At 44.3% G+C, this 16,178-nt stretch overlaps 1 protein-coding gene across 1 annotated transcript in view; it reads right to left on the bottom strand.

The window, feature by feature from the left end:
- Nucleotides 1–653: 653 nt before the first annotated feature.
- NLRX1 (NLR family member X1) overlaps nucleotides 654–16,178 on the bottom strand; it is a 94,749-nt gene continuing 79,224 nt past the window's right edge. Inside the window, exons 8-9 of the mRNA XM_069224834.1 lie at nucleotides 5,238–5,489; nucleotides 654–3,117 (exon numbers count right to left, since the gene is read on the bottom strand). Coding sequence (XP_069080935.1) covers nucleotides 2,799–3,117; nucleotides 5,238–5,489 — 571 coding nt within the window. The 3' untranslated portion in view covers nucleotides 654–2,798. The remainder of the gene's footprint in view (nucleotides 3,118–5,237; nucleotides 5,490–16,178) is intronic.

Genomic DNA, 16,178 nt, shown 5'->3' with positions numbered 1-16,178 from the left:
ATAATGACTGCAAGTGGCTTGCTCGCTGCACTCTCCTCAATTTCCTTGTCCCTTCTTCACGAAGAAATTGTATATGAAGTGCACATCAGAGACATATGAATCACACTAAACAACTTCAGACTGCTTGTCTACCCTCTGAATTGGTTATACAGTCTAATATCCTGTGTTCGATTGTATCGAGCTTACAGTGTCTCAGCAGTATTTTGAGGTGGAATTATGTTGATGAAAAAATAATTTATAAAACCTCATTGTGAACAGAGCTTGCTGAAACTCAAAGGGCGCGTTATTTAGAACCGTTACTCATTGCCCTTTGAAGAGCAGTCCTCTTGTAATGAACCAGACAAGGCAATTTGGACCCACAAGCACAACATTGCTCCACGTGTAGCATGTGGACAGCAACAAATTCCAACATTCCCAGCTAGAGTGGACAACAGAGTGGGGAGCCCCAGTTCTATAAAAAAGAAATCCAACTTAGTGGAAGGACTGCATTTGAACCCATTATCTAACTGAAGGTAAGTATATGGACTGACCAGTGCAAATGGTTTCATCTCCATACACCCTGTCCAACAGGAATGCTTTTTCCCTACAATGCCTGTCTTTGAACAATCCATTTTCAAAGCTCACACACATTCACAAAAAAGTTCAAGCCATGATCCAGACAGTATAAGATATATTTATTCAATAATTTACATGCTAATATTGCACAAATATTCATATGCTACATCCGGCTTCCCACCCCCAATCTCTAGAGAAGCTAGTGCATTTCATATTTGCAAGGCACAAATTAAAAACCAGTTACCAGCTGGGTCGAAGATGAAGGCGATTCCCGTTTCTCATGCTGCATATGGATGGGTCCTGAGGAGACCATTATGTGATCCGATGCAACACAGGCTGGGCCTTCAGGCAGAGAACAACTCGATTGAAGCCAGCCTGCCCACGCTGCCTCCAGTCACAGGGTCAGAAAACAGGCAGGTAGAATCGGACAGCCAGGACCATTTAATAGTGGACAGTGGGACTGATCCTTGTCTGTGTATGCTTCGCTGAGGCATGTTCAGGGTCCACCAAGATAATATGCCTGAGATGTAAGCAGATGAACCAATGCTGCAAACAGCACCTGTACAGATGCAACCACGACATGCTCAAGCTGCAGTCACACATTACCACCATACAATCATAACATGCATAGTCTGTAACCAAGGCATCCCTGGGATGCAACAAGACGGCTATGTAGAGGCTAAAACCAAAACATGCATACTAGAAGCTGCAGTCAAGAGCATGCAGGGGCCTTTACCAAGACATGCACGTAGTTTTTCCGACTAAGACATCCATTCAGAAACTGCGAGCAAACCAATCACATACAATCATCATGATATGTCGAAGCTGTACCCATGACGCGCCAAACCCATAACTAAGGCATGATCAGGCTGAAATGAGACATGGTCCAGCAGCAAAACAAGATATGCGCAGGTTGTAATGAGATGAACCATGACTGCAAACAAGAAAGGCCAAGGCTTAACCAGACGCAAAAAAAGATTTACTCAAGCTGTTTACTACACAAGCCCAGGTTGTACCCAGGCATAGCCAGGCTGGCACTAAATAAGCACAGACTTTAACTGATGCTGCAAACGAAACGACACAGACTAGGGAGAAATGATACCTAATGGTCGGAGGACTGTAACAAATTAAGAATTTGATGCCAGAGGATACAGAGACCAAAGAGAGCAAGGGCAGAAAGTCAACCTGAAAGGAAGGAAATATGCACTCTGGAGTGCATGGATTTAGCCAGGCAGGCCAATTTGCATAAAGCAAAGAAGCAGGCAAAATTCAGGAAGATAACTGGAAGTAAGGCACTCTGGCAGATGCCCGGCAGTTTCACTCAATAAGGCAAGTGGGTACTGAGATGAAAAGGAAGTAGGATAATGATGGCGTCATGGGGCACAGCAGTTTATGTTTAGAGACAAGTGTTCAGCGGATGGTCACCACAGCAGTGAGGCACTATTAGCAGGTTTTAAAAAAAAAAACCTCCTGCCAGCACAGGAAAGCCACCTCAAACAGAGTTTACACATACTGATCATGTCAGTCTAGCACCGTCAGTCCTAGTGACAACAAGGGCAGCTATGCCTAGAGCGTTATGCTATCTCCCTCATTACCTGTGTCACTAGGCCTTTAACTACCAATAGACCTGTACTGAGTGTTTGCTTGCTACATCACAGTAACAGGTCGAAGTAACGGCACCCATACAAAAGATGTACATGATGCCAGTAAATCTAAGCCCACTTACACCAAAAACACTAACTAGTGCACAGTGCTGCCTCGTTGTCAGCACAAGTACCATCTGGTTTAGTACCAGAACTGGTCGCCTCTCGGTGTTTCTGTACTTGTGATGTCAGAACAAAGCAGGGCGACTTTGGCAGTACCCATCTTTGGTATGAATTCTCGACGCTGTTGTCTGTGAGAACCTGCAGAGTCAGTACATTCAGTGTAGCTTTATGTTGTCATGACCTTTGTTCCATACATTGTCCATTGAAGCACCAAGTGGCCCCGTTCCAGCATATCTAACTCTACTTACACAGTGTGGTCCACTTCTACTGCTGCAGCTGTCCCACCTTGAAGTAACAGCGACATGAGTACGGTCCATATACACAGCACTAATCAGTTTTTATTTTGCTATGCGTTTTTGCACCCGAAAAGTAATTTTGCAACTTACTTTTAAAAAAAATATATATTTACGCTATGCACGTAACCCTTCTCCGGTGCCAAAATGTGCAGAGTCCAGAGCCCCACAGTCAACCTCTGGCCTACAAGGACTCTTCCTGAATCTTCTGCAGGACTTTCTCCACTTTGTTCTCGACTCTCAGGAATTTCACCTTCTTCCAGGGATTGTTTGTTTGCCGCCGGCTGCACTGCAAGTCCTCCAGCAGCAGCTGCAGGTGGCGTTGTATGCGCTCGTGGTCCCAGCCCTTCACATTTTTGGTCACCACGTTCAAGATGAGCGACCAGTGCTGCGACACGTCAGTGCCTTCTGCCAGCGACACCAGCACCTCCACACCATCTCTGCTCCTCCTCAGCTCGTGCAGTAAGCGCCTCCCCTCCTCACTGATGTTGTTAAAGTACAAGCTGGTGGGGGAGAAAGAAGACATTATTTTGCTGTGGGAAGAGAATCTAGACGGGCTGTAACTAAAGAAACACAAATACGATGGGGTCAACCGGTGTAACCCAAAGCAGACCGCTGACAAAGGCTACGTGGATTTTTCTATTAAATTGTCTTTTCAGAGATGTCCTAAGTCTGCTTGATCAAATACTCCTGTGATGAACGTAGACAATCTGTGCAAACAAGAGCACAGCAAGCAATGTGCACGGTTACAAACAGTATGTGTAGTGCACAGGTGTGTACCAGCCTGTTTTATGTGTATGTGCATAATGGTGTGTAGATGGGTATCTCTGGAGGCCTTCACATATTTGTTTCTGGTGGACTAGATATGTTTCAGTACGTAGCTCTGTTGGGATTCTCTCGCAACTAGAATGCTACGAGGTCAGTCTTCGAATGTGTCCTAGAGTAAGTAGTGGAATGTGCTTGGTCATAAGGAATGTTGGGGGAGAGTTGGGAGGTGGTTGGCTACAGACAGTAGCTCCTGTCGTTCCTGCTGATGCCAGGGGTTTTGAGTCTAGGGAATAAAGCTTATACCTACAGTTTCTCTCTGCTGGATTTGTACTTAACAAGCTGTACCTGCAGCTTTGCATTTGTGTGCGACTGTATTCACGTGGCTGCATCTTTGTAGTCTACATGTGTTGGGATTACAGTTCACTTTCACTGATCACAAACTGGCGCAGACTAAACCGCACGTGCCAAGGTGGGAAAGAAAGAAGGGAACATCCACTCCCTGCAGACGTCAATGGCTTTATGTTTCTTTATGAAGGGCTGTTTGCAGCTAGTGCCTCCGCAGAGCGTCAGTGAAGTGACTGATTCGGGCTGTCCGTCCCTTCATATCCCCAGCCTTCTCATGCCTCCACGATGAGCCTCCGCAGGATAGGCTTGGAGCCAAGCCTCCACGCCAAGCTCAAAGTGAACCTGCGCAGACTTCACGGTCACGTGACCCACGTCGGCCGCCTGGAGTCCATGGAGGGCAGGCACGCAAGACATGGCTGCCTAAAAGATTTTAGTGAAAGTGCGTTGTCCAAACTTTTTAAAAAACTGATAATATTGCGCCACTCGCAAACTTATGAAATGCCATCAAATCACACAGCATAAGTGAGTTCAAAATCTAAAGAATTTAAAATTTTGACCCAGGTACCGGAGCACCAGCAGGAAACGTAAGTGTACCCTGTGCTGAGTGGGATAAACTGAAGTCGGAGAGCTACTAGGAGTGACAGGGCTTCCCCCTTCCAACATCCGCCGCTACAATAGGTTTTGGGCCAGCTCTCGATGCCTCCGTGAAGTGGTTTGTGAGTTCAACAGAGCACTGAGCTGTCTTAAATAAAGAGTGGGGAGAAGTGGGCTGTGACGTGGCAGCTCTTAGGGGAGATGGAGAACCTGGCAATGGTAGCTCCTAAAGAACCTGGCAATGGCGACCCCTATAGAACTGCTGACATTGATCTAGGAACACTTAATTAGCACTGGAAGATACAGGCACGTTCCGGGGACTGCTGGTAAGCAGTGAGGGACAGCGGCTGTACCGGGAGCTGTGGCCGAAAGATAGTGATGGACAATAGAGGATAGGAGTTGGACTTCCATTAGTCAACAATGGTATTGGTGATCACTGATGGGGATTGAGGGATACTTGCAGACCCTAGGGGAGGGGGCTGGAACGTTGGATGCAAGCACTGGAAAACACCCATGGGCCTAGAAGGACAGCAACATGAACAAGGGTACTCTAGTGCACTAGTCACAACTAACACTTAAGAGACACTAGTGGGCACTGAGGGAAAGTGGCAGGCACAGAGTGGCACTGGTGTGCAGGCTCAGTGATGAAAACTGGCACTGGGGGACACAAGGGAGTCTCACAAACACTATCACTGCTGGAGACTGGCAGGGCCCTGGTGGAAACTGTCACAGAAAGACCTTGATTGGCACTGGGGGACACCAATGGTGATGGTGACAATGGTACACAAATCCACAAGTGGGCTCTGACACCAGTGGAAGGGCCACAAGAAAACAATGGCTGGGGGCCAGTGCAGAGGAGAACAAGCACTAAGTAAGCACCTTAATGTGGAAGTGGTGGGCATGTGGTGGTACTCACTGCACTTTCTGCATTGTGGGGTGTCTCTTAGCCACATCCACCAACGCCACAGCAGCATCGTCTGTGATTGAGTTGTAGGCCAGGTTCAGTTCCTTCAGGCAGGTATTTTTCTCCAGGTGCTCTGCAAGGATCCTCACTCCAGAGTCACCTATGGATGTGTGCAGCAGCGACAGGTGTGTCAGGGATTCATTATCAGACAGGGCCTCCCCAATGAAGACCACCCCATCCTTCATGATGGGGTTATTGCAGAGCCTGGGAGAAATAGATAAGACACATATTGAAGAGAAATGCAAATGTCAGACCTCAAATGCATGAATGGCGGAAGAGAAGAGGAACATAAAGAAGGATCAATTGCTTACCTGTAATCCTATTTCTCTTCCAGGGGAATCTTTATCAAAGTCATAAGCACTGAATAGACCTGGAGCACTTCTCAAATAATATATACACACTGTAAGTAGTACAAGATATATATATCTGCAGCCTATAAACCAATGTAAAAACATATGCCCATATTACATTTACTTTTCTTTTAAAAACCATGCTATGAATACAATTCATTCCAAAGTACAAAATGAGACAGCTGAACATAGGAACCCTTCTTCAAAAACTTTATTTAAATGTAAAAAGAAAGGGAAAGAAAATATGAGGCACTGTTGACTCGTACGCTGTATTAAAAGAGTAACCAGGGGGGAAAAAACTGTCACTGTGTCTTTAAGAACCCCACAGCAACCCTTGTATCCTATCATGCCCCACAGGTGACAGTTAGGTCAGGTCATTTTTAATAGGACAATACACATTTCTTGAAAACTGTAATGGCTTCTGTCCGGGGAGGTGGGTGGGTTGCTTATGACTTTGATAAGGATTACCCTGGAAGAGAACTAGCAGTACAGGTAAGCAATTTATCCTTCTCTCCCAGGGGATTCTTAGCAATAATCAAAAGCACTGACTAGAATAGCACGCCCATCCCACACCGTGCAGACTTGGAAGCTGAAAATAGTTCTAATCTTCAACCAAACAGATTTCTTAATGAAGCCTGACCTTCTTGAGTGTCCGCCCTAGCATCTGACTCTAGACAGTAATTTTTAGTAAAGATATGGGAAGATTTCCAGGTTTCAGCTTTACAATTTTCAGATATTGGCACATTTCCCAACAGAGCTGCCTTAGTAGCCTTTCCTCTAGTAGTGTGTGCTCTAGGCCTAGTTGGGATCTGTTTTTAGCTAACTCATAATAAAGTAGATTACATTAAACTATCCACCTGGAGAATGCGTAGATGAGGCTAAACCTGTGCGCATTGGGCCATAGTTAACAAGTGACTCGATCTTCTGATACTTTTAGTTTTGTCTGTATACAATTTCAAACCCTTCTCAACATCCAATGAGTGTAAAGATAGTTCAGCTGGAGTGGAGGGGTTGTGGAAGAAGGTAGAAGGAGATAATGTCTGATTGATATGAAAGTCTGAGACTACTTTTGGAAGAAACTAGGGTGAGTCCTCATAACCACCCTGTTCGAAAGAAAAACAATACATGGTACATCTGAACATAGAGCTGTAATTTCACTTCCCCTACATGCAGAAGTGATAGCAACCAAAAAAGCCGCTTTCCATGTGAGATGCTCCAAAGAGGCTTTATAATTTGGCTCAAATGAAGGACCCATCAAATTGGAAATGGCAACACTGAGTCCCCATGGAGGAGACGGAGTCTTGATTGGGGAATCCCTCAAGTAAATCTTTTATAACTGGGATGCTGAAACAATTGTGAGGGAGATTGTCTGTAAGCTGTGGTGGCATCAAGGTGCACCTTGATGGAAGAGAACTGTAACCCTGATTTGGCTAAATGTAGGAGATGGGGAATGAGCACAACCTCCTGACACGAGAGCAGGTTATGACTATGCTGTGAGCACTACAAATAGAAACTTCTCCATTTAAAGTCTTTAAGGTCTTTTAGCCTCCCTTAGAATGTCCATACACTCTGTAGGAAGTCCTAAGTGTCCGTATTGGATGAAATAAGGAGCCATGATGTCAGGTCCAGGGAGGATAGACTGGGATGAAACATCTGCCTCCCAAAGTTGGACAGGAGATCCTGTCGACATGGTAGTCTCTTGTAAGGCCTCTATGAGAGATGTAGATGGTCTGTGTACCACCACTAGCAAGGCCACTCTAGGGCTATGAGAATCTCCTCGTGTGAGGATCACCATTGGAATGAGAGAAGTCAGTGGAAATGTGTAAAGAAATCTCCTGACCAGTTAATCAAAACGGCATTACCTTGTGAGCCTGGTTGGATGTATCGTGATGCAAAGTTGAAGCTTTTTTTTATTTTATTGTTTACGTCTGCAAACAAGTCTATGTGAGGATAAGCCCACTCTTACAATATTTCTTGCAGGACATTGTCATTGAGAGCCCAATTGTGTTGGTCTTGGAAATTTCAGCTGAGATGGTATGCTTGCTTGTTTTGACTTCCTGGTAGATAAATGGCAGTTATTGTGAGATTTCTGGCTAGTAGCCATTTCCAGATGGTCTGTACCTTTTGAGAGAGAGAGGACAAGAGTGAGTCCCCCCCTGCTTTTTCAGGTAATGCATAGTTTTTGTATTGTCCGTTTGGACAAGAATGCTGTTGGTCATAAGTGGTGGGAAGAAAAACTTCAGAGCCAGATGGACAGCTCGAAGTTCCAGCATATTGATGTGATATGTTTGTTCCCTGTCCCACCACGCACCTTGAGTCTGAAGGGGACCCATAAGACAACCCCAACCCTGAAGGGATGCATCTATAACCAGTGTTTGACTCGGACGTTCCTAATGGAACAGTACCGTCACCATGAGATTGTTTCTCTAAGACCACCATGGAAGAGAATGACGTGCTGCTTGTCTGTCTTCCCAGCGTTTGGACAACTGGATCCATTGATCCTCCAGACACTGCTGTAGAGATCGCATGTGCAACCTTGCACTCGGAACTATGAATATGCAGGAAGGCATCGATCCCAGAAGATATGCCATCTGCCTTGCAGTAGGACGAGGAGACTTCAGAAGAATGCAACACTTCAGAGTGATTGATGATAGTCTCTCCTCTGAATGATACACTCTTGCAAATTGAGTATCTAGCTTTTCTCCTAAGTAGTGTAACATCTGAACTGGTTTGACTGTTGATTTCCAGACGTTCACGTGAAGACAGAGTTGAAAGTGTCTTCACACAAAACTAGAAATGCCTCTTTGTTTGGGTTGAAGAGGAGTTTTCTATCAACCAGTCACCGAGGTAAGGATAGATGAATATCTTGTGTCTCCTTAGAAAAGCTGCAATGACAGCCATGCACTTTGAAAACATTCTTGGTGCAGATTTTAGTCTGAATGGTAGGACTTTGTACTGGTAATGGTGAGACCCTACCATAAACCTGAAAAATGTTAGATGCTTGGTGGATATTGGGATATGGAAATATGTGTCTTGCAGATCAATAGCACACATCCAGTCCCCTTGCTGCAGTTGTAGATATATCTGGTGCAAAGCAAGCATCTGAAAATTGTCTCGGCTTATGTATTTGTTCAATACTCCTACATCTAATATGTGTCTGAACTCCTACTCTCGGCCTTTCTTTTACACCACAAGTTATGGGAACAGATTCCAAATCCCTTTCACATACCCCATAAGCATAACCATGTGCTTATGATCTGATTAGCCACTAAACTACCTTCATTAAGGACCTTAAGGAAGTCCTGTTTGTTTTCCTTTGGCAGCTTGTCAGTAAATCTTAATAGTGAATCCCAAAGGGATGTGTCATAGCAACCATGGAGAGTGGACGAACTTGCTACCTTCATGAAGGATGCAGAGTCCCCAAATATTTTCTTCCCCAGATTATCCATCTATTTACTTTCTTTATCTGGTGGAGTTAAAGATGAAAATGTAGCAGCATTATGCAATATTCGTGTAGCTGCTAATATGACAGACTACGGAGACAGCTCTGGGAAATAAAGGATCTGGAGCTTTATATTTTGGAGTATCTGAGATTGTGCAGATCTTAAGACTGCTGGTGTGAGCAACAACTGCATGGCAAGTTCTAGTAGCCCAGATACATGAGGAAGGAGTGGTCATGATGCAGCCCTGTGAAGACAGGTAAAAAAAACAAAAAGAAAAAAAAAACACAGAGGATGAAGTAGCCGGGCATCGGAATATTTATATTCAATTTTCTGTATCCTCACTTCAGAATCAAGAAAATACAGCATTCCCCACTGTAGGAAGATAGATGCTGCAGGCCTACCCAGCTGTTAAATTAAGCTGACAAAAGCACCATTCGGGGTCAGTCAGTGATACCAATATTCGACATCCAGCTGAGACTTTAATAATTCCAACCTTTCACCATTCTCCAGGTCCTTTTTTGTTCTGATGAGACCCTATTATCCAGCATTAGGGTTGAACGCGGTTGACACGTTAATCAGATAAGCCCACTTCGATTAGGTTTTGAATTATCAATCAATGTATTGAGAAGCATACTTTATAACTTAATAAGAGGCTGTCTTTGTGAGACACAACAAAGATCACAGAACTATAAGCAACTTCTTTATTGCTTTATGGTGTGGTGTCTCTTTTCTCACTTGGGGATCACTTTTTTCAACTATCACTCGTTGTTTGTTTTCCTAAAGTATGAATATAAAAATGATTCACCATTATATGCTGATGCAGAACATTGAAATCACGTGTTTTACACATGTGTTGGTACTGGATTCAGTGGAGCGTTTTTTAAAGATTCTAGACAGACGATTTTCGTCTTCATTTAAATATTTTTTTGTAGGAGTTAACCTGTAGCAAGATTTTTCTGCTATAATATTTAAATTGTTTGAAAATGAGTTTCGTATGGATATGTGTTTTCTTATATATATTTAATTTTATGGCACCTCTGATTAAGACCTCAATAAAAGTTAGAAGGTCATCCACTGGTGAAACGTCTTTGAGGTGTATCTGAGAGAGCTGGAAAATAATCCCTCACTGATGATCTTGTAGTTGAGGACAAAGATAGTGTTTGTCTGTGCCTGGTGCAAGATCGTGTCCTCGTCCTAGATCTTGATCTAGTGCGAGGATGTCCTTGGGTTTTAGATCTTGTGCTCGACTTCGATCTATTATGGCACCGCTCCTTATGTCTCCATCATTTCCTTTGATGTGGTGTTACCTTTGGAGTAGGTGCAGGTGGTATAAACAGTACATGGCAAAAAATGAGGTGAAGGCATATTTTTTGGAGATGGTCTACAAGGCCTGGAAGGCGAATATACCTGTAAATATTCTGAATCTGATGTTGCAGGCACTGGCATCTTCTTCAAGATGTCCTTAAATCCTGGACACAGGTGTTCTGGTGACTCAGACCTGTACCTTTAACAAGTTAAAAGGTGCTGAAGCTATCAGTGACACATGTACCTGTCCGTCTGTTGACGTTGACTTGTTTTTTGACATTGTGGGCCTGATTACAACTTTGGAGGAGGTGTTAATCCGTCCCAAAAGTGACGGTAAAGTGACGGATATACCACCAGCCGTATTACGAGTTCCATAGGATATAATGGACTCGTAATACGGCTGGTGGTATATCTGTCACTTTACCGTCACTTTTGGGACGGATTAACACCTCCTCCAAAGTTGTAATCAGGCCCTGTGTCCTTTGACTGTGATGCCGACTGCGTCCTCGACATTGATGCAGGAAAAGAAGAATGGCTTGGCGGCGATACCTCTTTCGCTGATATGTGCTTTTTATGACGTTGAGACAACACCAGTGACCTTGGCGGCGTGTGGTGAATCAACATCAATGAGTGTCTTGCAACTGACAGTTGCTGTTGCATTGGTGACGATAAGTGTCTTGATGGTGACGTATGGTGCTGCACCAGTGATGCGGTCAACGTCAAAGGTGGGTATGTGCAGACGTTGATGGATGGCCCAGTCCTGTCTTTGACAGCGTCTTCGATGTCGAGGACGAGCAAACCAGTCTTTTCTTTGATGTTCTACCTCTCGACTTTAACCGGGACCTTGATTCATGCCATGTTTTACTGGATCTGCTTTACTGGTGCTGTTTTGGGCGAGAGGGGGCTCTTTGGACGAAGCAGAACATTCCCCAAGACCTCTTTTCCTCTCTCCATATGGCCATGAAGCCTGATCTGGTCTCTGTCCCGGAGTGCTCTTTGAAAATGTCTTACAATGAAGACAGGAATCAGGACAGTGAGAAACTGGGAGGCAAACAATACAGACTGCACAGCGATCATTCTGTATCTTTTTCTTACCACATGAAGGACACTTTACAATCAGTGAAGGAATTTTCTAACAGAATAAAAAAAAATATTATCTTTTAAAAAAAAAGAAAAAAGAAACAATTGCCAGCACAGCAGGTAGTGGCAACTATCAAATGAAAAGCTTTCACCAACATCTAGTGAGATTTTTCTGTCTTTTTAGTAAAAAAAAGGAGAGCTCAGTGCTCCAGGATCCTAAATGAAGGACCCAGAAAAATAAACTGCCCTGTCATCTGTGGTGCATGATGGGATACAGGGGGTGCTGTGAGGTTGTTAAAGGCACAGTGGCGTTTTCCCTTACTCTTTTAATGCAGCCTTTTGGTTAACAAAGCCTCATATTTCCTTTCCTTTTTACTTTTAAATAAAGGTTTTGGAGAAGGCTTCCTTTGCTCAGCTGTCTTATTGTGTATGAATTTTGTTCATAGCATGGCTTTTAAAAGAAAAGTAAATGCAATATGGCCAGGGGTCCCAGCACATGGGTGGGACTATTCAGTGCTTGTGGCTATTGATAAGAATCCCCTGGAAGAGAATTGTGAAAAATGGCACATGAGAGGGAGATGGAAAATATGAAGAAAGGGAGAAAGTGGCAGAGCACAAAACAGAGCGGTAAGGAGACCAGGGAAGGAAATGTAGGGTAAAGGAGTTAGGTGAAATGCAAGGATTGTGAATAAGAGTGAGGCAGGAAGACCAATAAGAGAGGGGTTGGAGAAAGATGGCGAGCTGTTCGAGAAGAAAAAAAGAAGAAGAATATATGAAGGTTAGAAAAGGGCGAGAAAGAAAGTGGAATCACTGAAGAAAAGTAATCCATAGAGTGAAGAAGGAACAGGTAACAATGATAAGAGCACAGATGGGGGAAGCAAAAAACTAAGTAGGTGAAAGAGAGAAAATGAAAGTGTTGGAGGGATTAGGATATTAAAGGATAAAACATCAGAAGGGGAGGAGAAGGGGAGACATGACAGAGTGGAGGAGGTATGAGAAGGTAGTATGGGGATACATGAAAGGATGACAGAGTAGCAGTAGGACTGCGGCAAAGACTGCTGAAAGAATGTGGGAGAGGTGAAAAGTTGAGACTGGGGAGACACATGGAGTGACGAGGACACCAGACCCAACACAGAATATTCCACTTATTCGAATTTGGTCCCAAAAATCAGCTTTCCATGTCTCTCAATTTGTAGCATAATAGGCCAGAGTGCTGGGTTTCCTATATGGAGAGTAGGGTATTAATATGTACAGTTAGTGTAAAGATACTGTGAAAACAAATGAGATGTCCAAACTGATACACTCGTATAAAAATAAAATATTAATAAAATACAAGTATCTGCTTTACAGGGGATAAATAATTGATAGGGTGGAGGAAATCTAGTTGATTCGTGTGCAAGAAACAGCTCTTTTAGACCACACCTGTAAAAGTTCAATATTCAAACATCTTTGTAATAGCTGTGTGTGGCAAAATGTCTTAATGGAAAGCATACTCTAGGAATACCTGTTTTTTAAATCCAAAATAAGACGTCACATGCAAACTTCACATATATACACAACTGTTACAGACTCATGTTTAACCTTAACTGCACAGTTTCTCGAACTGTCCATTAAATTCCTGCTGATTAAAATCCCTGGCTTGTATATCCGCCTTACATCGCACCTGGCTTAGTGACACCTCTAATTCAGTATTGCTGGCATCTCTCAAAACGACATCATCTTGACTTAAATCTGTAACCAGCAGGACAGAGGATGTACCAAGCCCATAAGGACTTTGATCACTCTTATTTCCATTGAAGAGGTTTTTCCAATATCTTCGAGGTGATTTCAAAGTGGTGGTGCAGGCTGTCAAGCTCTTTGACAAACCTCTAGTATCGTCCTGCTGTGCCACAAAATATAGGCCATGTCTTTGTGTTTCTAATATTTAAAAATTTCAATTAGCAATTTTAAATGTGGCATTTTGAGAAGCAGTTTTCAAGAATGCAGGTGATATTATGCATCGAATAAATGACGAGGCAGGGTTACTGTTATGTCCTGGAACGTGGCACCCGTATTGTATGCTCATACATTATCCAGAACACTGCATATCTCACAGTTAGAACCTTGCTGTCAGATAATCTGTTGTGTGTTGAATGTTTGAGCAGTTACTGACTAATAAACCAACAAAGGGCTGTTCTGGGGAGTATGTCGAATAAACTTTGTGTTTCCTGAATATAGGGGTTTCTGGTTTACTCCTACAATTTCAAGAAAGGAACACACCACTCATGGGTAACACGAAACGCCCAGAGCCAGATAAGCTAGAATCCTAAAGTCACTGCCTGATCGTTCCTTACGGACCAGTCCTGGAAAGGATTTCTGCTGGCAGGGGAACAAGGAATGCTTTGCAGTCTTCTTCTGCCTTATGATAACCTTATTCCAGTTGACTTATGATTAATCAAAGTACAAACAGCTTCCAAATCTGGGTTCCTAAAGCAGACACAACTACTGAAGGTCAACAGCACCAAAACTGTCACTAATCAAGATTACTTCCGGGAAAAGACAACAAGGATGCAGAGCATACGTCATGAGATGGTCATGGCTAAGCCCCTCTCCCCTACAATGGTTACAAATGGATATCAGCATTCAACCTCAAACCCTCCTTAAGCCGAGAGGGTGTGTATCTGCAATTATAATTCACAGTGGCACGCCTGGACTCTCAAGAGAGCATGGTAAGGTTGCAGGCCTCCATGAAGGATACTTCCAAATGACTCAATTGGCGGTCTATCTTGGCACAATAGAATTTAGATTATTTTAGTGAAACCCACCCACCTTAAGAGCTGTGTGAGGTTTTGGGGGATACAAGCCATCTCAGTAATCCATAAGAAAAGCAAAAATGTGCTTGATTGGGTACTTTGAGGCCCCAAGTAGAGCGGCTTGGTCAGAGATGAGGATGTCAGATACTTAGCCGCACAGCTCCCAGACACCCTGCTGCTGGAGCATCATCTGCGGGCCAAGGTAACTCGAGCGTGCTCTTCTTTTTCCCGGTGGAATGGGGAGAATGGCAAACAGACCTTCTGCCTCTCAGGGCGTGTCTTGTTCAGCTGAGGCTGATCCAAGCAGCACCAACATGGTGGATATTGGCATTTGGATCTTCAGTTGAGAGCGTCATGGGGTTACAGCAGCATGGGTGATGGCAGTCTGAAGAGCTGATGGCTGCCTCCCGCTCTCTCCACCATACGCTTCAAATTACAGCAGTGACCAGAACAGCTGCAGCGCTGCGGGCATAATGTGGCCCAAGTATGCAGGGTCAGGGCAGCTGCCCCAGCCTGTCAATAAAGATTGCAGAGCCTCTACGGGGACTACTGCACTGAAGAGGTGATTTTGTCCTGCAGGTAAAGCAATTTAGACCCCGAAAGTGGGCCCTTGTAAATACCTGGCACACAGGGTCCCATACTTCCCTGGGGCCAGCACTCAGATAAGCATGTTGATGCAGAAAATGGGATTTAAAACCTGCAGGGTACAACCTGAAGAGCCCATAGAGGACACAGGGTGGGGCCCTATGTGGATACCCCACATATGGCTCGGGAACAGAGGCCCTGGGGACTCTGGTTGAAGCATTTGGAGTTCTTGGGGACCCGTTTCCTCAGATACATGCATCAATGAGCCACCAATGACCCTCCAGAAAAAGTGAAGCCACAGACTGGTGCTGAGGATTCAGGAAATAGAGCCGGGGCCCCAAACTGTGCCAGATCATGGCTAATACAACTCTTGACTGAGTAGTTAGGGAAAGGCAGAGAAAGGGCAGAATGTCTCGGACACCTGAATGACTCCCTCTTCAAGTATCTGGTTGTCCCGCACGAAATAAAATGAAGCCACCCAGGAGTATGTACACCTAATAGCACTGGTGAGCTTAACCCAAGGGCAGTGTGAAATATTCTGAAAGTAGTACTGGGTGGGGCACTCATTCAAAAGGATGGTCATCTACGGGGCATGAAAGAGGCCACAGTGGTCTGCTTTTGGGGAAAACTGAGGAGCCGAAACACAAAGCAAGCTCCACTAGGAAAACTGGGAGACAGTTGGCCTTGTTAGAAGGTCAGGCTTAGACTATGATAAAGCCAACTACATTCTTGCTAGAATTGGAACTCGCTTCCAGAAGGAAGACAACAAAGCATGCGCCTTGCTGATGAACTGAGCAGAATGAGCACACAGGCACACTGAGGACATTTGGAACACTATTTGGAGAGATCTAAACAACAGACAAAGGCACAGTACCACTCACTCTGTCACAAGAGGCTATCTGCTGCTTCTCTGTCAGATCCAGCAGCAATAACCTCAAATCTCTAATAATGGACCATGGTCACTATGCCTCCACTGGAGGTAGAACTGTTGGATAAGCCCATTTCGGTCACATAAGCCCTTATGGTAATTAAGACCTTGAAGATGGGCAAAGAACCCAGTCCTTGTGGCTACAGTAGCAAGTTACAAACAATTCACACCTCAGACAGCCCCACTTTTCCCAGAGGTCTTTAATTGTCCAGATTGATTTCAGGGGCTGACCCAGTCCATGACAGAAGCAACGACGATCCTTATCATAAAGCCGAGCAAAGACCCCCTCACCAGGTGCATACTATCATCCGATCTACTTGTTGAACACAGACGTGAAAATCTTCAATAAGGTCCTGGTAAACCACCAGGAGGCAGTATTGCCACTCTTGGGAAATGCTGATCTGACTGGC

This window comes from Pleurodeles waltl, chromosome 3_1, assembly GCF_031143425.1.
Source record: "Pleurodeles waltl isolate 20211129_DDA chromosome 3_1, aPleWal1.hap1.20221129, whole genome shotgun sequence".
Classification (NCBI taxonomy): Eukaryota; Metazoa; Chordata; class Amphibia; order Caudata; family Salamandridae; genus Pleurodeles; species Pleurodeles waltl.
Note: the sequence above shows the minus strand (reverse complement) of the source record. Positions and strands in the feature narration are given on the sequence as shown.